This window comes from Zootoca vivipara, chromosome 13 (assembly GCF_965207765.1).
Source record: "Zootoca vivipara chromosome 13, rZooViv2.hap1.1, whole genome shotgun sequence".
Lineage (NCBI taxonomy): Eukaryota > Metazoa > Chordata > Lepidosauria > Squamata > Lacertidae > Zootoca > Zootoca vivipara.
In genome coordinates, this window is record NC_142596.1 from 3,723,540 (window position 1) to 3,745,347 (window position 21,808).

General features: G+C 44.1%; 1 protein-coding gene across 7 annotated transcripts; it reads right to left on the minus strand.

Annotated features, from left to right (window-relative positions):
• Positions 1-12,958: 12,958 nt before the first annotated feature.
• GTF2A2 (general transcription factor IIA subunit 2) lies at positions 12,959-21,706 on the minus strand. Of its 7 annotated transcripts, none has more exons than XM_035132069.3 (5): positions 21,591-21,706; positions 18,377-18,521; positions 16,934-17,038; positions 16,028-16,154; positions 12,959-13,289 (listed from the first exon to the last, which is right to left on the minus strand). In XM_035132069.3, the coding sequence occupies exons 2-5, from the start codon at positions 18,446-18,448 to the stop codon at positions 13,264-13,266; spliced, it is 330 nt and encodes a 109-aa protein (XP_034987960.1). In that variant the 5' UTR covers positions 18,449-18,521; positions 21,591-21,706; the 3' UTR covers positions 12,959-13,263. The 7 variants fall into 7 exon arrangements, with proteins under 7 accessions (XP_034987960.1, XP_034987961.1, XP_088512830.1 ...); XM_035132070.3 differs by having other exon boundaries at positions 18,377-18,550; XM_088656704.1 differs by having other exon boundaries at positions 21,454-21,706.
• Between the last annotated feature and the right edge of the window lie 102 nt (positions 21,707-21,808).

A 21,808-nucleotide genomic window follows, 5' to 3' on the forward strand; every position in this document is an offset into this window, starting at 1 on the left:
CAATCCATCTGGATAACATTTGCTGGATGTGCTCTTGCTATGAAGGAAAATACAGAGGTGATCCTAAGATGCTGAAGTCAAAATTGGGCCACATGTGTGAACACTGATTAGAATACAGTGGTACCTCTACACACATTTGTAAGTCGAACACACATTTGTAAGTCGAATTTTTTTTAAAAGTCAAATCCCATAGGAATGCATTGGGAGAGAAAATTCGTATGTAGAAAAAACCCTATCTAAACCACATCCAAGATGGCGGACGGAGCTCCATTCGTAAGTAGAAACATTTGTAAGTAGAGTTATTTGTAAGTAGAGGTACCACTGTATAGGGGAGTTGCTTTATACCAAGTCAGGCCACTGGTCCACCTACCTCACTGCTGTTGACACTAACTGCCAGCACCTCTCTGGGACTGCAACCTGGGAGTTTCTCCCAGCTGTACCTGGAGTTCTTGGGAATTGAACTCGGGGCCTCCTGTATGCAAAGCATGCCATTTGCACCATGGGAAACATGAATCCTCTTAATAAGATGTGTGTATGGCAGAGAATTAGGGACCCAGGTGGCGCTGTGGGTTAAACCACAGAGTCTAGGGCTTGCTGATCAGAAGGTCGGCGGTTCGAATCCCTGCAACGGGGTGAGCTCCCATTGCTCGGTCCCAGCTCCTGCCCACTAAAGTTTGAAAGCACATCAAATTGCAAATAGATAAATAGGGACCGCTCCAGCGGGAAGGTAAACGGCGTTTCCATGCGCTGCTCTGGTTCGCCAGAAGCAGCTTTGTCATGCTGGCCACATGACCTGGAAGCTGTCTGCGGACAAACGCCAGCTCCCTCAGCCTATAGAGCGAGATGAGCGCCGCAACCCCAGAGTCGGACACGACTGGACCTGTTGGTCGGGGCCCCTTTACCTTTATGGCAGAGAATGAGATGGTTGGACAGTGTTCTCGAAGCTACGGACATGAGCTTGATCAAACTGTGGGAGGCAGTGGAAGACAGGAGTGTCTGTTGTGCTATGGTCCATGGGGTCACGAAGAGTCGGACATGACTAAACAACAACAACAATGGCAGAGAACTTCTTCATCAGGCATGGCTAGCTAGAAGTGGGTCACACCCATGAACAACTATCTATTGTATGGCATTGAATTAACGTTGCAAGATCAATGAACCACCTCAAGAGAAACTTCTAGCTATGCCCAGAAGTGGTTGAGACCAAGTTCCACAGATTCCAATTTGCTTCTTTGAAACCTTTCTGACTGAGGTAGGTGGAGAATAGGAACGGAAAGCCCTCACTCCATGTTCCTTTCATTTCAATCATATTTAGAGGAACATTTCCCTTATGGTTTCAAACTGATGTTCACCTCCCTTTCTTGCAGGGTGATTTAATGTTTCCTGGTGCGGCAAGAGACAACTCCCTTTGCAGAAACTAATAACAACAACTCACACAGGGTTCTTGCAAACCCCTCCCTTCCCATCGTCAGATGGCTCCAGGCACCAAAACAGTTATTAATAATGCTAAATACAAGTACTGTAAAGGAATGCCCTTGACCTTCCCACCCAGCAAAGTCACTTGGGCAAAAACTCACTGTGAAAAAGAAAACATCATTATCTGAGAACCTTTGCTGGGGCAACAAACACATCAGCACTGGTTAAAGGAAGAGCCCAGTGCTGGCTCACAGAGCTGTAGCCAAATCATTACACCAGCTTCACTGGCTACTGGCCTGTCTCCAAGAGCAATCAAAAGTGCTGGTTATAACCTATAAAGCAGGGGTAGGCAACCTCAGGCCCATGGGCCGGATGCGGCCCAATCACCTTCTCAATCCAGCCCACGGACAGTCCGGGAATCAGTGTGTTCTTTCATGAGTAAAATGTGTGCTTTTATTTAAAATGCATCTCAGGGTTATTTGTGGGGCCTGCCTGGTGTTTTTACACGAGTAGAATGTGTGCTTTTATTTAAAATGCATCTCTGGGTTATTTGTGGGGCATAGGAATCTGTTCATATTTCCCCCCAAAAAATATAGTCTGGCCCACCACATGGCCTGAGGGACGGTGGACCGGCCCACGGCTGTGAAAAAGGTTGCTGAACCCTGCTATAAAGCTAACAGTAGATCCAAGACCAAGAACCTGCCCAGGTTATAAGATCTTCAGGGGATCCCTTCCCTCGTTCCCACCACCTTCACATGCATGCCTGGTAGGGATGCAGGAAAGGGCCTTCTTGGTGGCTGCTCCCAGTCTTTGGAACTCCCTCCTGAGAGACACTAGACAGGCTCCCTCCTTCTGTCCTTCCCCTGGCAGCTGAAGACCTTCTTGTTCCAGTAGGCTTTTGGGAAATGACTGCTTTTAGTGAAAAGTCTGGTCCTGTGCTGCTTTTATTGTAATTTTTACACACACAGTTTCAATTCTGTTCATGTTTAATTGTTTTTAATCTTTGTTCTTTTAATTAGCTGTTCTTATTTTATCTGTAAGCTGCCTTGAGTCCTGGTCAGGGAAAAGGGTGGTGCATAATATACAATATATAATATATGATGTCAGCTTTGAGGTTTCTTCTTACAATCAGGTGGTATCTAAATTTTATGAAATAAATACCAATATCTGGAGACCCACGGTTTCCCATCTCAATCTGGGACTCTATTTAAATTAGCACATTGACTGAATTGCCAAAAGAAACTGGCCAACAGTTCACAGGATTTGGTATGAGTGTAACCTGCCCCTTTGGCTAATGCCCATCAAGAACACAGCATTCTCTTCCAGTTACTGCCAACTCTGAGTCTCTTCAAAGACATCCCAGTTCCTTCAGGGATGGAGAACCTGTGGCTGTCCAGATGTTGCTGGGTGATGACTCCCATCTGCAACATCTGGAGGGTCCCATGAGTTCCTCCTCCCTGTTCTAAGGTTGTATGAGGAACCTAACATAACCACTGAGTGAGGGCCTTTTCACACATTACACTCAGCAAGAAACCTGGGTTTGCTGCCACAATGGGAAACTTGGCTGTTTGATTTTTGGAGACTTATTTGCCACACTTACACTTCACACCCTAAAAAGTGCAGTATGTGAAGGGGTCCAAAGCCTAGCACTGGAACTGGGTCTTGATGGAATCCAGTTACCTGGGATCTTTCCTGGCTGAAATCCAGTCATCATATGCCGAGTGCCACTCTCCTCCCCTTGCTGGACTGCTGTCTCTGAGCTGAGGCTGACCACTGACTTGACAATGTTCATTTTGTTTCCATAGCAACAATAGCACCTTTTAACCATACTTTTAACCTTTTCTCCCCAACTCAAGGCAAGCTACGTTTGACAAGAGGGTTGGGCTGCTCACCAGATATCACCATCACCTCCACAACCTGCTTTCACTCTGTGTTGCAGAACTTTGAAGCCTTGCTAATCAGCTGATATTTGGGGCTTCAAAGCACCACCTTCTGCTTTCCACAAGCATTCCCAATAACTGAAGCTGCTTACCTGTGCATGCAAAAAGTCGCAGCAGCAGCACTATTCACAGGGCTTTGCAGGGCCTGTGACTCTCCCTTTTGGCCACGTCACAGCTTTACCTGCCCTATCCCTGACTTCACACCTGAAATTGGGTGTAGGCCTGGAGGATGTGGCTTGACCAAAACAGTCTCAAGGGGACAAAGTGGGGAGGCCTGGCAGGCCTAATTGGGCACATGGACCAGAAGTTCCCAGTCATGGATCTCTAGACAGGGGCCTCTGTGGTGTTCAACAGTCAAATCACACCTGCCTTTCTCCATGTAGTGTAATAAGAGTGTTGGGTTATGACCTGAGAGGAAAGGTGGATACAAATGCAGTAAACACATGAACAAAAGAGCTCCCATTTTTCAAATGTTGCAAAAACACCTTTCTCAAGTTCCTTGGTGGCCTTGGCCACTGGGCTAAATTTACATTTTGTAGGCCTGCGGTGGTGCTATGGTCCATGCGGTGGTGCTATGGTCCATGGGGTCACGAAGAGTCGGACACGACTAAACAACAACAAGGCCTGCGGTAGACACATGTGTGTGAATATGTGTGCTGGCACACAGTAAGTCTTCCCTAAGAGGGAAAGTGTTCCGCTACTTCCATTGAGAAGTACCTCAAGCATCAAGCTAAGGCCTTGTTTCCTGAAGCAGAGGGCAAGAGGTTGCCAGTGGAGGCTGGCCAGTTAGGGCAACCTCAGTTTCTGTCCTCAGCCAGCCCCCAACTACCTGCCTTCCTACTTGCAACTGGTCCAGGGGCTGCCAGAGGCTTCCTCCCCCTTGTTTCAGTGTTGCCCTTGTAGAATTTAGCAGGAAAGAGGATGGGTGCAAAACTAGGATTAATTGACTCTGCCACTGATGCCAGCCCCTCCAACCCCCACGGAAGCCATTGGGACAGCAGTTGGTAGGCAAGGTTCACTTCAACACCAACAATGGGGCACCATCCTCCATCACATCAGAGGGCAGTAGGCTAGCTAAAGGAGTGTCTGGCAGGTCCCACATGACAAAGGCAAGCTTGTCCTTCAATGCCATGTTGCCACCACTTCCCAATAGCCAGCCTGACTCTACCAAATGGCAGAGGTAGCACTGAGTCCCTCGCAGCACAAAAATGGTTGCATAAAATGGGCTTGCGCACTGGCAACTCTTAGAAAAGAAAACAAAAACCTGGCAGGCATTCAATATACAGGTACTAAAATAGTTTGGTGTAGGTTCAATTTGGGTTTGGCTTGTTTTAGCTGGTAACCAGCCAGTTCAGTCTGCACTTGGAACTAGCTTGGTTACAGATGCTAAGATTGAGCCACTAAATGGATCCGGTGTGCAGTCATGATACAACGGATGAGGTAGTCATCCTGTGGGATGGCTGTGCCACCTCCAGTTGCAGGTCGGGCTCACAAGGACTCAGTGCTTCTCCATACAAAACAATTCATCCCCACACATAGAAAACTAGCATGATCCTGGGAAGAAGATGGTTAGGCTAGGCCCCTTCTCCAGGACATCTAGTTTTGTGTGGGGCAGAAATATTTATGTATGGAGGAGTCTGAAGTGGTAAAGTCAAGGGGCAGGTTGGCCACCTTTCTGGCTGTCTGTGAGAATTCAGATGCAGTGACAGCTGTGTCCTTTGAATAAAACAAAAATTGCTAGCATACTTAACAGTAAATGTTTAACAGCCCAGTTTTCAATTTGTGATCCGCGCAAGTGAATTGCCTAATTAACTCATGAAGCAGAAGCCCTTGGCCTGGGCTTGCTGCTTTATCAGGGCTCTCTCCAAGGCATACCTGTGGGCTGGGGTCTGAAGCTGGGGGGTGGATCCTTATGGAAGCCTTGCCACCATAGCTGCCAAGTTTTCCCTTTTCTCGCGAGAAAGCCTATTCAGCATAAGGGAATTTCCCTTAAAAAAAGGGAGAACTTGGCAGCTATGCTTGCCACCTATTTTTTGTTCTCCATTTTGAAAAGGAAGAAAAAGATGAAAATGGGCAGGCTGAGTGGAGAGGAGAAAAACAGAAAGAAGAAAGAGGAATGAAAGACACACACACACACACACACACAGAGAGAGAGAGAGAGAGAGAGAGAGAGAGAGAGAGAGAGAGAGAGAGAGAGAGAGAGAGAGAGAGAACTGCCCATCATCTGCCCATCCATCCATCCACTTATAGGCGGGGTCAGTCGGAATGATATCCATGGCTCCCTTCCAAACGTGATCCAGTGACTGTGAGGTTAGAGTCTACAAGAGGAAACCTGATGAACGGATCAGTCTTGTTTCTTTGTCAATGAACTTGGTTGGCCTCTTAAATGCTCTGATCAGCATCTCAAAGAGTGAGCTATGTTGCCATAGTGACAACTAAGTGATGGTGATCTCCAGGAAGGGAGCAGGCATTTCCATTCCCCACCCCACCCCTGGCTGGATGCCAGCTCAGTCTAGGTTGGAGAACAAAAGGCCAAGAGGGCTGTGTGAGAGAGTTTGGCTGATGCTGGAAGACAGAGAGGAATGTCTGCTGTGCTGAACCCAAAAGCTGCGGCATGAGGCTTCTGTGAACACCTTACAAGGAAGCAAGATTTGTTGGGAGTTAATGCTGTGAGTGCCTCCAGACTGTGCTCAGGTAGTATATATGATGTGTAACTAAAACCATACATCCTAAAGACACCATAGTCTACATTTACCTTAATTCCAAGGAAACCAAACCCTGGGGAAAGCCGAGGCACCCCTGGAGTGGAGATGCCAGGGACAAACCTGGGACCTACTTGCAAAGCCTACCATGTGTGATGGGTACTACTCCAGAGATGTTGCCATTGTTGCAGGCTGGGTGTTAACAAAGGATTTGAAAAGGCTGAAGACTCCTACTTAAAAGGGTGGACATATCCAGGCAGGTGGGCTAAAAATAATGCTTGGGGTTCATTCAAGTTGTGATTAATTTCTCTTAACTAAACCCCCATTTTGATCTGATGACCTGAACTTGTTTTTAAGGTTCAAGTTCTGTAGATGTTGAAGGTTCAGGTTTTGTTAATTAGATATTTAAGGTTCGGCGTTCCAGCCAGTCAGCCACACCCTCCTCCTGTAAGGTAGGCAGGGGGAACCTGTGGCTCTCTAGATGTTGCTGATTCCAGCTCCCATCACCCCCAGCCAGGACTGATGTGAACTAGACTCCAGCAGAGTCTAGATAGGGCCACAGATGCCCTATCCCAGGCCAAATCACTGTCCTCAGTTTTTTGGGATTCCAATTCCCAACTGATGCTAACATCCTATGACTCCTGGAGACCACTGGGCATGCTTAGTTGCTGGACTGATTTTTGTTGTTTTGATGTCATAGCAAAGCTCAGGATGCTACTGAGCAGGTTATACTTTCTCCTTGTTCCTGGTGGCTCCATTTGGTTTCCAGTTGTGTTGGCACTCAACTACCCGAGGTTGCTATTAGCGGGAAGGTGATAATGATAACACTGATGATACAGGCTTAGTATTTGGCATTGATTCACTTGGATTCCCTGTCTAGAAGCACAGCAGTCACATCTCTGTGTTGATGAAGAAGAAGTGAAATTGCATTGCCTAAGTGCATCAACAACCTAAGTGCTCATGCAATGTAAAACTTCCATTCATTGCAGCAGCTCTTAAGTGTTCCCTGTCAAGCATGTTGCAATGCCAGCGCACAGTCAGCCAAGCAGGAAGAACACATTGGTGAATGGGATGTCAGAACAATCAGTTAATCTCAAAAGTCAATGTTTATTTTGCAAGATAAAAAGACAGGAAGTCCAGTACAAACTCCCACTGATGGGAATTCCCAGGATAGCCATCATAGAAAGTAACCTTATGGAACAATAGTATTAAAAAGTATGCTCTTAAAAATACAGAGCTAGAGAAAACTCAGTGAATTAGGCTACAATCTAACTTGGGGTTAGGCACGCTTAACACTTGTACTTTGTGTTCCTTTTTGTCCTCTTCAGTTAGACAAGACTTCAATGTATTGAAAGAAGCGTCCTTGTCTCCAAGAGCTTCTCTACTCTGCTCATTAACCATGTTGACCATGTTGGGTTTTCTTGGTAGATGGCCATTTACATGCATTTAGTTTAATAGCATTATGGTCAGCGCTTCCGATTGGCTCAACAACACTTACTGTATTTTTCTGTGTATAAGACGTCCCCATGTATAAGACGACCCCTATTTTTTGAACCCAAAATTATGAAATCAGTATTTTAAACAACAAACAGAACAACTTTGAGCTTTTGGGGGGAAGGTTGTTGAGCTTTTTGACCCAATTGTGACTAAAAATTTGACCCAAATTTCGACTAATATTTTTTAGCAAAAAAACATCGTCTTGGATAAGGAAAAATATGGTATATCTTGCAGCAGATCCTGGACGCCACTTAACATTAGGTCCCGAGTTGCTGCCCCTCTGGTCAGTTCCATGACATCAGGCTACCAGGGTCTTTTGTTTGGGTGACCCCACATTCTATCACACCGTGAGTAATTTCGTACAGCTTCATCACATACTTCCTTACTCACCATTTATCTAAAACAAAAAGCCCTGAAGGTTGTAATGGTACCTCCTAGCGGATTTGCTCCAACCTTTTGACCATTTTGGCTGCCCCTTTCCACCATAGATTTGTCATTATGATACTGACAATTTTATTTCAGTCCCTTTCATAATGATCCCTGAAATTGACTTTGGCTTTTCCACAGCTGTTGCACATTGGGCCAACTGCAGTTGTTACCTTGATGCTGGCCCTGTGACGGAAGCACTGTCTCAGCTGTGGCTCTCATCTTGCTCATGGACTGGGCTCCCTTCTGAGGTTACTCCCAGTTTATATCCCTAGCTAGTTTCGCCCCTCCCCACCCAGTTGCTAATAATTGGAATTCAATCAAGAAGTCCATGTTACCCAACTAATGAGCTCGCGTCAATTCCAGCGAGTAGAAGTTTTAAACTAGGGTGGATTTAGGTCAGTTTAGGTTCGAATCCCCACGACGGGGTGAGCTCCCGTTGCTCAGTCCCTGCTCCTGCCAACCTAGCAGTTCGAAAGCACATCAAAGCACAAGTAGATAAATAGGCACCGCTCTGGCGGGAAGGTAAACGGCATTTCCGTGTGCTGCTTAGTCCTGCTGGCCACGTGACCCGGAAGCTCCCTCGGCCAGTAAAGCGAGATGAGCACCACAACCCCAGAGTCATCCGCGACTAGACCTAAAGGTCAGGGGTCCCTTTACCTTTATTCCTAAGTCAGTTCAGGGTGTTAAATGGAAAGCAATGACTGAGAAGTGACAGGTAACTTTCACTGAAAGGATTTTGGGCATGACTGCCTTATACTCTTGCACAGTTGAAATGGAAATGTACTCTTGCCAGGAAATGGAAGTATTTCTTCTAACGTCCATTTGAGGAGTTATGTTCAAAAATAATCATCATGATTCTGTTTCCCCAAACAGCCATTTATTAAGAGAGGTCTTCTGACTCCTGACAGTTCCAAACAATGGCTCTACAGAGAATTGTCTCCCATTGGGAAGAGGAAGGAGGACACCATGGCAGTTAGTTTTTGCTTCTCATCTAAGGAATCATATGAGTTTTAGACAATCTATCATCCAACCTGCTAAATGTTTATATGAACACTAATGGAGGTTTTTGTGATGCGAGAGCACAAGGTGGCTGATTGAACTCTGTTGAGGTTTTGTTTTAAAACTGAAACTAGCTTTTAACTGGTTTTCTACCAAGCACAATTAGCCAAGTTACAGACCACTGTATTCACAGCAGCTTTGATTGTAGCACAAGCATATATCACACAGCTGAATAGTAAGATGGGGCAGAATAACAGTCATTTTGAAACACAAGTGTTAAAAATGCAATCCAAATGTACATGCACACGTGGAATGCAGTTTGCTCACTTTGCTACATCCTACAGAACAAGAGCCAAACGACAACAATAGAACGGGCACTCAGTGGTGTCTGGTTGATGTAGGCTACAGCACCAACAGTATGTTTGATGCTATTTTGGCATTAAACTATGGTGACAGAAGATTTAAAAGATATCAGTTCTCAGGAAGCTTCCCATTTCATGAGATGGTTGTCAGCCTAAACTATCAACTGTACCAGCAAACAGTTCTACAGCTACTGCTCTTGTGCTGCTTGCTGGTTTGCCAAGGGAATCTGGTTTGCCACTATGAGAACAGGAACGCTGGACAAGATGAGCCATTGACCTGATCCAGCAGGCTGCTCTCATGTTCTTATACAAACAGATCAGCTATAAGTAAAAAGAAGCATTCTGGGGGAAAAAGGCTCCCTTTTTTGGTTTAATATGTGTGTCCCCTGGCAACATCTTCAGTGATGCATTGGGTGTGAGAGAACTGGGAATGTGTCTTTTAGGGTGTTGCTCGCCATACACAATTTTTATAAATGCTTGAATATGTATTTTTTTTAAAAAAAAATGTGCTGCCCAGTTACAGGGCTACTTTCTACCTAAACTTTTAAAAACCAGTATCTACATGGTTTTCCCAGTAGTGATGTATGGAAGTGAGAGCTGGACCATAAAGAAGACTGATCGCTGAAGAATTGATGCTTTTGAATTATGGTGCTGGAGGAGACTCTCGAGAGTCCCATGGACTGCAAGAAGATCAAACCTATCCATTCTGAAGGAAATCAGCCCCAAGTTCACACTGGAAGGACAGATCCTGAAGCTGAAGCTCCAATACTTTGGCCACCTCATGAGAAGAGAAGCCTCCCTGGAAAAGACCATGATGTTGGGAAAGATGGAGGGCACAAGATGAAGGGGACGACAGAGGACGAGATGGTTGGACAGTGTTCTCGAAACTACGAACATGAGTTTGACCAAACTGCGGGAGGCAGTGGAAGACAGGAGTGCCTGGCATGCTATGGTTCATGGGGTCACAAAGAGTCGGACACGACTAAACAACAACAATCTACATTAAAAGGAATTAGAATTTGCTCCATGGCAGCACGTTGTGGCAGATCTCAATGTTCTGGAATGAAAATGAAGCCCTGGTTTTAAGCCTCTATCCAGTGAAGTGTGTGCTCACATTTCTCCAAAACAACAGCACAATTAAGAGAAAGGCTGCTCATAAAGGCAGGAGACCAGAAAAAGATCAGTGCATCTGAAATATTTGGCTCCAGGGCATTAGGTTCATTCCCATTAAAAAGAGCATACCAAACCATTTCTGCAAACATTTGTACAAGTTAAGCCACCACAATTATAGCTTTGGGTGTGTGAATGATGTAGTGTACATGGAATGCAGCACAGGTAGATCATCACTCATCACTGCCATAGAGAGAAGCAAACCTGAAAAAATATGGTACCTTAGGGAATACACCTTGACCTGTTAGGGGAAAGTTAGCAACTTTCTTAGTAACAGAGCAGGACCACAGACTTGTTCTGTAGATCTGGGATGGGGAACAAGGGGCCCTTTAGATGCTGAACAACTAATTCCCATCAGCCCCAGTCTGCATGGCCAACAGTAAAAAATGATGGCAGCAGCAGTCCAGCAACACCTGAAGCGCCACAACCCAAAAAACCTTCAGCAAATGGAGAGTTCTGTGGCACATGCATTCCCTTGTGCTTTGCACAACCTGACGCCCTGCGGAGGTTGTGAGATTCCAACTCCCATCAGCTCCAGCCAGCATAGCCAATGGTCAGGAGATTATGGGAGTTGTAGTCAAGCAAATCTGAAAGGCCACAGGAAAGTGAGCTATGGAAGCGTAGGCCTTTAAGCGATTAGCCATGATGGCTGAGAGGATCTTCCATGTATGGAGGCAGTGGATCTCTGGGAACAAGCAACAGGCAATGAGTGTCACCTTCATCCGCTGTGAGCTTCCTAGAAGCATCAGACTGGCCACTGCTGGATACAGAAGGTTGAGCGTCAAGAGAACTTGGTGTCCTCCCATCAGCTCCAGCCAGCATGGCCAATGGGGTCAGATTATTGCAGTGGTCCAGCAACATCTGGAGGACCACAGGTTCCCCATCCTGGTGTTAACTGGACAAGCCATTGAAGACTGAACCCGGGATGCACGGAGCTCCTTGACTTTTGAGGAAGCTTATTTGCCATTATGATTATCTGCCATTACTGTTTGAATAGATTTGCTACAAACCTGTTTTTAGCTTATGCATGCTTTTTGCACTGTTTTACTTTTTGCTTGATCATAGGTTTAAAGGGACCCAGGTGGTGCTGTGGGTTAAACCAGAGTCTAGGGCTTGCTGATCAGGTGGTCGGTGGTTCGAATCCCTGCAACGGGGTGAGCTCCTGTTGTTCGGTCCCAGCTCTTGCCCACCTAGCAGTTCGAAAGCACATCAAAGTGCAAGTAGATAAATAGGGACCGCTCTGGCAGGAAGGTAAACGGCGTTTCCGTGCGCTGCTCTGGTTCGCCAGAAGCAGCTTTGTCATACTGGCCACATGATCTGGAAGCTGTCTGCGGACAAACGCCGGCTCCCTCGGCCTATAGAGCGAGATGAGTGCCGCAACCCCAAAGTTGGACACGACTGGACCTGATGGTCAGGGGGCCCTTTACCTTTAGGTTTAAAGTACATCACAATTGGCTATTTATAGTAAATAAATACTAGGGTGCCTTCCATATACTGTACATGGTTCCCAGGGTTTTCAAGGCGAGCATTATTATTCTATACTTTCCTTATATTAGTGCTGCCTTTTCACTTTTCTTCTGTGAGGGGAGGGGGTGGTTACCCTTTTATACAGTGGTACCTCGGTTTACAAACACAATTGGTTCCGGAAGTCTGTACTTAACCTGAAGCGAACTTTCCTGTTGAAAGTAATGGAAAGTGGATTAATCTGTTCCAGTCGGTACGTGGAGTACTTAAACTGAAGCGTACTTAACCTGAAGTGAACTTTCCCATTGAAAGTAATGGAAAGTGGATTAATCCGTTCCAGACGGGTCCGTGGAGTACTTAACTTGAAAGTACTCAACCTGAAGCGTACTTAACCCGAGGTATGAGTGTAATTGGTTCCGGAAATCCGTACTTAACCTGAAGCGTACTTAACCTGAAGCGAACTTTCCCAACTGAAAGTAATGGAAAGTGGATTAATCTGTTCCAGACAGGTCTGTAGAGTACTTAAACTGAAAATACTCAAACCGAGGCGTACTTAAATCGAGGTATGACTGTACTAGCAAAGCCTGTTTGCACCATATGTTCTGGTAAAATACAGAACTAGAATAACTTTAGAAGCTTTAGAGTTTAACAAGTCTGCCTTCTGTGACATCAGAATTTCTCAATTTGTGTACATTCCCAGCTAATTACAATGTGGGGCATCCTTCGGCATTATATACATTGTTGACTGTATATACACAAGATAGCAGATTCCTTTAACCCAGGCATTTCAAACCTGCGGCCCTCCAGATGTTTTGTCCTACAACTCCCATGATCCCTAGCTAGCAGGACCAGTGGTTGGGGAAGATGGGAATTGTAGTCCAAAACATCTGGAGGGCCGCAGGTTTGACATGCCTGCTTTAACCCATCCAGGGATTCCTATTCACAGAAGAAAAGGACACAGGCCTTCTTACCACTCATCTAAAAGTTTTAAATAAAATGTTTATTGGAGAGGTTACCTTGATGAACCAAAAAGCAACAGCATTTCATCCTTATTTTTTTTGTTTCTCTCTCTTTTAAAAAAAGCAATATTCTTAGTCTTCATGTCTTAGGTGAACTCAAAAGATGCTTTACAGAGCTTCTGCCAAGACAGTTCCACAAGGCATTCCAGCATGGATCACTCATATCTGCTTCATTAAAATAGTCACCCACACACTCTTTGGCCACCCTCCTCTCAGAATTGCAGCCTCTTAAAGACATTGCTGGCACAGGGGCCCATCTTCCTCTTCACTCTGCAGCATTGGAACCAGTATCTGGAAGTGAGAAGAAGGCAATTTAAAACAGGACACTGCTGTTAAAGACAACTCCAAGTCCAAAATGAGATCTCACAAATTTTATGAGCAATTCTCCAACTTCTGTTAGCTCCACAAGCCTTCTGTGAATCCTGAATGAAACTAAGAGATCTGTGCCTAATTTTTACATTATTCTTTTCACTGATTTCATTCTAAACCCTACCCTGAGAGTTAGGCCATTGAGCCATATATCTAAGAATTGTTGCATGTGCTTGGCATCTCTCCAGGTGTCTTGCCAGTTGCAAAAGATTTCAGGGAGTCAGGCTGAGATGCCAAGAACTGAATTTGGGACATTCCTTATGCAAAGCATACAAACTTCATAGACAAAGTTTTTCATATGGATGGAGCCAGTTTTGAACAGAAGGCAGCTAGAGAGGAAACACTGCAATCAGTAACACTGGCTCACTCTCATTATCTCTTGGGCTGTTGACTGCACCACACCCTTCTGAAACTCTTCAGTACCTAACACTGCACCAGCAAGTTACAAAAATTGCATTCATGTGCAATAAAGAAGGCACTTAAGTCTGTAAGTAAGAAGATCCTTCAAGAGGCAATGTTGTTAAGATACAAGGGTGCCAACTTTTTAGTCAGCCCCTGCTTCCCTGTTTTAACACAGGGGAAGGGAAGCTTTCTGGGGTGGGGTGGGCAGCACATACCATTAGTGGGTGGGGCCAGAAGCATATGTAGGTGGAACAATGCATGGAAGCTTCTCCTCTGTACAATATGTCACATTCCATCCATGTAGAAGTTGAGAGATTTCTGTACCTATACACTCATCTCTCCATCCAGGCAAGCAAGAGGCGTTGTCACACTTCAAGGACATATTCCAGGCAGGCAAATGTACCCCAGAAGGTCTTGGTGAATGGCTGCAGAGAGGTGTGGCTTGGGGAGAGTCCCAAGGGCTATATAGGGCCTGAGGTTCCCCACTCCTGCTTTAAAAAGGACACGGCAGACAGGAGTTTTCTCTCTCCTACACCTGGAGATGCTGGGACTGAACCTGGGACCTTCTGCATACAAAGCATATGCCCTAGTCCAGGGACAGGCAACGTGGTGCCCTCCAGATATTTTGGACTATGAGTCCCATAATCACTGACTATGGCCATGCTGCCCGGGGCTCGTGAGCGTTGGAGTCCAACAACACTTAGCAGGAACCATGTTGTCTACCCCTATTCTACTCTAGGGTCCTTCCTCTAAAAATAAAGAGATTCTAACCCTTGAGGTCCTGAATAAAGGGCTGATTTAAACAGAAAGCTACCTTATACCAATTCAGACCATTGGTCCACAAAGCTGAGCACTGTCTATACCTATGGTTGTTGGACTCCAACTCCCATCAGCCCCAACCAGCATGGCCACGAGGAGGGCCACAGGTTGGTTCCTGGTCTACACTGTATAGCAGCAGACTAGTTCTAAAGTTTCAGATGGTATATCCCCAGGCCTAACTGGAGGTGCTGTGGATTAGGATGCTGTGTGCTTAGGATCTTTTGCATTCAAAGCAGATGTTCTACTGCTAAGCTATGGCCTTTCCACATAGACTCTAGAAATCCATTGCCCCAAACCAGTTGGCTTTCAGGCCTTCATAGGCAGGCAACACATCCTTTATTTGCAGCAGCGCGGTGTAAACACTTAAAATTCTGCTTCCAAACAGCGTTAGACACACACAGCAATTACATAACAAATACCCATTGTGGCTAAAGGGCATTTCACTAATGAAATGATGAGGTGTTGTTTGTGGCCTGGCCCTTTGACCATCAGCCAACCCCCTGCCCCACCTGCAGATACTTTTGCCGCCTTTCTCTGGAGGGAAAAATCTAGAGCTGGATGGACTATTACACCAGCTGCCAGAGGCCAGAAGAAAGAGCTACACACACATCTCTAATGTTTAGTACCCCTCGTGATGGCTTTTAATTGTAAGCCAACCTTGGTTGAGAAGTTATAGCTTGTTCACTGCTTTGGGGTTTTCTACAGTCAAGCGGTATATAACTTGTATGAAATAAAAGCATGTGGGATATAAACAGCAACAAAGATGCATTTGTTACTTTTTATCAGGTGAAAACCCAAACACATCCTTTCTTCATAAAATCCTGCCCTGGTAGAAAATCCCATTTAATTGAGACTTACAGGGCAGGTGACAGAGTAACTCTCTCATTTGAAAAGCTCAATTCAAGAGCCAAAATAGCCATGTCTTATTTTATTTTGTGTTCTAATGCAACACATATACAGTACTCAAAAATGACCCCAAAAGAAGCTTACATCAAAATAAAACTATCAAAGAGAGTCAAAATACAATCAAAATACAATTAAAAACCACCAGTAAAACAAAAACAAGAAGTGTGAAGTAAGAAGTTTAGAGGCTGAAATAACTGAAATTAAACCAAACATAGTCTCTGAATGGTTGGTTGGTCAGTAAATTTTCATCACGTACCAGAAGCCCATTAGTGTCATGACCATCTGTGCTACCAAGGAAAGGCAGTTTCATGAGTGGGGTGGCACCACCACCGCCAAACAATGGGCCAAATGTCTTTTAGGATACTTTAAGGGGAGGGAGAAAAAGCCTTTCATATGCTTTGTGCAAAATTTTCTCATCAAAGACTCATGGCTTTGCCTACGGGTGTAATTCTTGTGCATTAAAAAAAAGTAATCTATTGCTACTCTGCCACTTGATCTCAGCATCTTCACACACATCACATTCCAGAACTTACTTTTCCCATCACAGGCTACTATTTTCACTTTATCCACTTTCACAAGCTCAGTGACCTCTCTGAATTCAACATCATTCAGTACAAATGTCCAAACGTTGTCACAAAATCTGTATGTGTTCAGGGAGCCCTTCAGGAGCGAACAGGAGAAGGAAGAGAGAGAAAAAAGAACACCTAAGTAACTTCAAGAAAAACTTCTTTGGAATTGTTTCACTCATATTTTGTGCCACCCACTTGCCTCAGAGTAATTCTGAAGGGCGTGCTTCTTGTGCCACCTTGTGGTAGGCTTAAAGGAAAAAAAGTACCCACACAGAATAAAGGAGAGAATTAGAATAGCCAAATGCCAGACTGAGAAGTACAATTAGATCTCGACACCCCGGCCACTTAAATGCACAGTCCAGCCCTTGGGCATACAGCAAAGCTAACCCAGTTATTTGAAATTTTGCATTACTGCTGCATGTCCTGCCACCAACATTTTATAACTAATTTGTTATAATGATTTATATCTGCCTTTCAGGACACAAAGTCCATATGCTGGTTTCTTTTCAGATCATATATTTCACCTTTTATAAATCCTTCCAAGATGGCTCACATGAAACACTAAACCACATTTTTTTTTAAAATCAGGGAAAAATAATGTCAACATATAGAAAAAAATAAGCAAGGTGCCTCCTCCAGTTTTGCACTGCATTAGAACATCAAAGTATATATTCTTCTGAGTCCACATTTTTGCTGATTCCTAACATTAATTTTTTTAAAAAAACTTGGAAGATTTTCCATACCAACTTGCTTCAGAGGAAGACCTTGCAAGTTGGAGTCAAAGAAGTCTGCACCCATTTTAAGTCAGCAAAAGTTACCGTAAATGCTAGAAGCCATTAGCTACTCTTCATTAGCATTTAGCTTTCTTACCCTGAAATTGACTCTGTTTCTGACCCGTTGTGCCAATGCAGAATTGATAGCTTTGTCAAACTGAAGTAGCACTTGAAGGGCAAGCTGGGGGGTGATCTGCTGAGACTGAAATGGGAGAGGGAAAATAAAAACATTCCGCATTGAGGATAAATTACATTCAATATTGAATACAAGCTCATATCTCCAAAATCTTAAGTTATAACAAGTTCTGATTACATAGAAACATTGTAATCAGCACTATAAAATTCCTTTATTAATTTATTATTTCAATTTCTAGCCTGCCCTTCACCAAATCAATGATCCTAGGGTAGGACACAATGGACAACATAGCAACAATAAAATCATACAACACTTTAAACAAAAATGTTAAACCATTATCTAAACAACACAATCCTAACAGAGCAGACTGACTGTTCTCAGTTACACCAATCCAATTAAAAAGGCCTGAGCAAAAATAAAAAAAATTATGCTTTCACAATTCTAACAACAGATAGAAAATCCCCTTGTTAAATTCTAACCAGTAGAGCCCCAACAATTTTCCATATTTACCTGAACACCAATACAAAAATTAGCTACCCTCTTAACATATTTCAGTCAGGTCTGTGTGTGTCTTAGCATGGGTATTCTGCCCATCTTCAGTTTTTCCAGACTAGCAAATAAGCATTTGATTTCTGGCATGGAGTTTGCTAAATGTTAGGGTTGCACTGAAAAGTTAGAAGGACCATCTTCCTTTGTGATTTCCTCTTACCATTACACTGATGTGTTTCATCAGGGGAGGGGTAAAGAGCAAATAAACACTATGTTACAATTTATTCAGTCATATTTTGAATATCTGTTGTGGCTTGTACAGCCATCCCACTATTTACGTGCATTTAAGTCATGTACAGTGGTGCCTCGCTTAACGAATGCCCTGCTTAACAAAATTTCCGCTTAACGAAAGGATTTTTCGAGCGGAGGTTGCCTCGGTAGACGAATTCGTTTTACGAAAAATTCGTCTAGCGAATCGCGGTTTCCAATAGGAATGCATTGAAATTCAATTAATGCGTTCCTATGGGCAAAAAAATTTTCAGAAAATTTCAATGCATTCCTATGGGATTCGCTAGACAAATTTTTCATTATAAGAAAAGACCCGTGGAACGAATTAATTTCGTCTAGCGAGGCACCACTGTACAGTGCCAGAAACCTGGAAGTGTGGGAGAGACCCGAAGAGCCTCAACAAAGCTCTGCTGCACCTCTGGCTCATGAGGAGAGCATTCCAGGATCCTGAAGAGGATACTCCCTTTGGGGGTCTGAGGAAAGTCTCCTTGTGAGCTGGAGGTGCAGCAGGGTGCTCCCCACTTATGCTCATTCCACTTATGTGGCCAGGGGGCCAGAACGTAACCCTGGTGTAAGTTCAGCACTGGGCTGTTCAGGCTTACAAGGGCATAAAAGTCTACTGTCTACCTGTATGAGCTCATCTAGGCTCTCCTGAAGACTATTCCCCAGCGTGGTATTTCTATAGAGCTGGTAGGCCATGGCTCATGAGAAGGGCAGAAAACCGTTGTTGACCATCCACAGATCTGAAACTGCTGCAACTTTCACCAAAAGCCTAGGAAATCCAGCATAACAATTAATGACCTAGACAGGGAGCATTTGAACAAAGTGTGATGAGAACTTCCAGCTACCAAAGAAATGCAAGTTAACAAACTGGCCACAAAAATGATAAAAATTACAAAAAATAGAAAGAAATAGCTTGGAAGCAAACATAGCTTGTCTACAGCTTAAGGTTTTTTAGGTGTATTACTTTTATTTGTTTAGTTAAGCTGCCCATAAGCCATAAAAAAACATAAAGAACATTCAGAGCTGAGCCACAGATTTAATTCTTAAGTACTTGGCTGATAATGCAAATAACAAAACATGTAAAGTAACAAAATTTTCACTGTAAAATAGCAAAAACCATACAAACTCCCCAGGTTTAACAAAATTATTCCTGTGACTAAACATCAACAAATATTTTTCACAGGGATGGAACACGGCCTTGGAAGATTTCCATTTTGCCAAATCCAGGAAGTTTTATCCTTAGTTAGCAGATACACACACTACATATGCACATGCTAAAGAGAAAAAAGTCAGCAGAGGAACCAGAAGGCCATAAAATGAAAGAAGTACAGTTTGTGACACTTCCAGGCAAAGTCTAGACAAGCACAGGGACTAGTCTCTATGGCACTAAATTGGTGATCCAACCAGCTTCCTGGCTTTGTGATGCTAATTTGATTCCTGCAGTATCTTGCTTTTCAAATTATCATTATTATTATTTAAATAAATTTGCAACCCACCCTTCATCCAAAGATCACAGGGCAGTTTACATTTGTTTGAGTTCTAAAAAGATGTCACAGACTGTATTGCTTGCATACCACAGCCATTTGGCAGCGCTGCTTCCATGCCCCTGGCCTGCCAACTGAAAACAACACTTCATACAGCTGATGAAGGGGACTCCTCTCGCCCATGAAACACTTCTGCCACAATAAGGCCTAGCAGCCTTTAAGGTGCCAAACGAACTCCAACATTTATTTCTACAAATTTATATACCATCTTCTTCTATAATATAGGCTCACAACAACTCGTGAGGTAGATTTTCTGGGTGGTTCCCCCCCCCCCTAGAGTGACCAGTAGGTCAAACTCCAGGCTTTGGTGAGGTGGAAGGGCATGCTGTGTAAGTTCACACTTTACAGGTAGGTAGCCGTGTTGGTCTGACATAGTCAAAACAAAAAATTCCTTCCAGTAGCACTTGTCATAGGTATGAGCTTTCATGTGCACACGAAATTTAACTTGTCATTCATCATTGTTTGCTATGCAACATGCTTACTCCACCTCCCATGTTTTGCCCACGAGACCTTATGTATTTCCTCACACTGATGTGTGTGGTCTGTTAACCACTTTATGCTTATATGCTTTATACTATATGCTTAAATTAGTTTATTTCACTTTTTAAAGACTGTTTTACAGCATTTAATGTTTAAAATATTTTCATTTCTTTTTGTCTTTCATAACACTTCTCTGATTGCCACAGCAACACATATACTTGAAGGCCCTTTTTGTTGCTCTATATTTTCTTCCAGTGCTTTGAGGCCTAGTGAAGAGGAACAGAACCAATGCATACCACACACATGCAAGAACAAAACTGAAACCTTTTTCTTTTCTGGTGACAACAGCACCTCCTAAAGGAAGAAATATATCTTGTTCTTGCATTGGAGAATTCAGTTTGTAACCTAGGACTTGCTCGTCCTCACAGAAATTAGAATAATCTGATACCATACATAATTTTTAAAAATGATTTATAAAATATTTGAACCCCTTATCTTAAAATATTTTAGTTGTCATGTTAAAATAAAATATTCCATAATCTACTTGTTATTTCTTCAATTTTTCAATTTTTCAAGAAAAAAAAAGCCTTCAGGGAAAAAATGAAAAAAACCCAGGTTTTTCTCCGAATTTTTTCCGGCCCTTCACATCTCTAGGCAGGTCACTTCACCTGCAAATGAATTATTTAGTTGATAAGGAAGGAGTTTGTATTGATTACTTTAATGACTCACCCTACTCTGAATAATTTTTATCAAATTGGAGCCAGCCAAATGTTAATTTTCAGTTTGCCACCACTTCAGCATTAGAGTAGCAGCTAATTGAAATGCTATTTTGTTTTTCCTTTAACATGCCTGAAATTTGATTGTTCTTCTGGACAACTCTTTACTTAATCATGTTTCCATTGCCCCCAAGTTGTTATAATTTATGGCAAATGGAAAAGCCTTCTGTAGATGCTAGACAGGTCGCATCTGGCACAAATGCAAAGGTGGTCATGTGGTAGATTAGAAAGCCGCCTCCGTGTAACAATGAATGTGTGTGTCATTCAATGGTTAATTCCTGCCTGCGAATACCTTCCTGCTTGGACATTTATTTTATTTATTTCAGGTATTTATATACAGTGGTACCTCGGGTTAAGAACCTAATTCGTTCCGGAGGTCCGCTCCCAACCTGAAACCACTCCCAACCCGAGGCACCACCCCAGCCAATGGGGCCCCCGCTGCCGCTGCGCCGCCGGCAAGCGACCTCTGCTCTTAATCCCGAAGCAAAGCCCCCAGCCCGAGGCACTACTTCCGGGCTAGCGGAGTCTGCAGTAAAACAGCATTGTAACATAGCTGCCGAGTTCTCCCTTTTTTTAAGGGAAATTCCCTTATGCTGAATAGGCTTCCTCGCGAGAAAAGGGAAAACTTGGCAGCTATGCATTGTAATAGATTTTTTAAAATATTGTTTTAGGGTTCAGTAACTTTTTAACTGTTACCTTTCACACGTGTTTTGCTTTTTGTATTATATCTGTGCTGCTTTGACTTGGGTAAGGCACCTGGAGTCCAGGCCTGGGGAAAAGGCGGGATATAAACAAGAACATTTCCATACTAGAACTACCACGTTTCAATAGCACGACTGTTCCTCACATGAAAGCCCTAGCAGAGCAGGCGCATTTTAAACACCCCACTTTAACAACCAACACTTATTGCTGCTGTTGCTGCTGCCGCCCGCCGTGGTTCTTGTTCTCATCAAGTGACGACCCAGTGATGGCGAAGAGGCAGAAGCGCTGCCTTCCGTGGCGGGAGGAGGCCTCCCTTTCCCCGGTAGAAGGCGGTACCTGGAAGAGGAGGAGGAGGAGGAGGCCGCGGCGCCTCCAGCCCCTCACAGCCACCGACGCGGAAACAGCGCACGACTCTTCTCCCTCCGTTCCCTCGGGCTGCTCGGTCCGGAAACGGAAGCTCTCACTCCGGAAATCGAAAGAGGAAGTAGCTCGACCACACACTCGCCGACGGGCTCCACCATAGAGATTCCGCGTAGCTGGGCTTCGGTGTGTTC

Coding starts and splice junctions, on each gene's coding strand:
- GTF2A2 (XM_035132069.3), bottom strand. CDS start 18,448: ATGGCCTACCAGCTCTATAGAAATACCACGCTGGGGAATAGTCTTCAG. Junction 17,039..18,376: donor GCCTAGATGAGCTCATACAG/GTAGACAGTAGA, acceptor CTCCCATTTCAG/TCTCAGCAGATCACCCCCCA. Junction 16,155..16,933: donor GAAACAGAGTCAATTTCAGG/GTAAGAAAGCTA, acceptor TCGCTCCTGAAG/GGCTCCCTGAACACATACAG.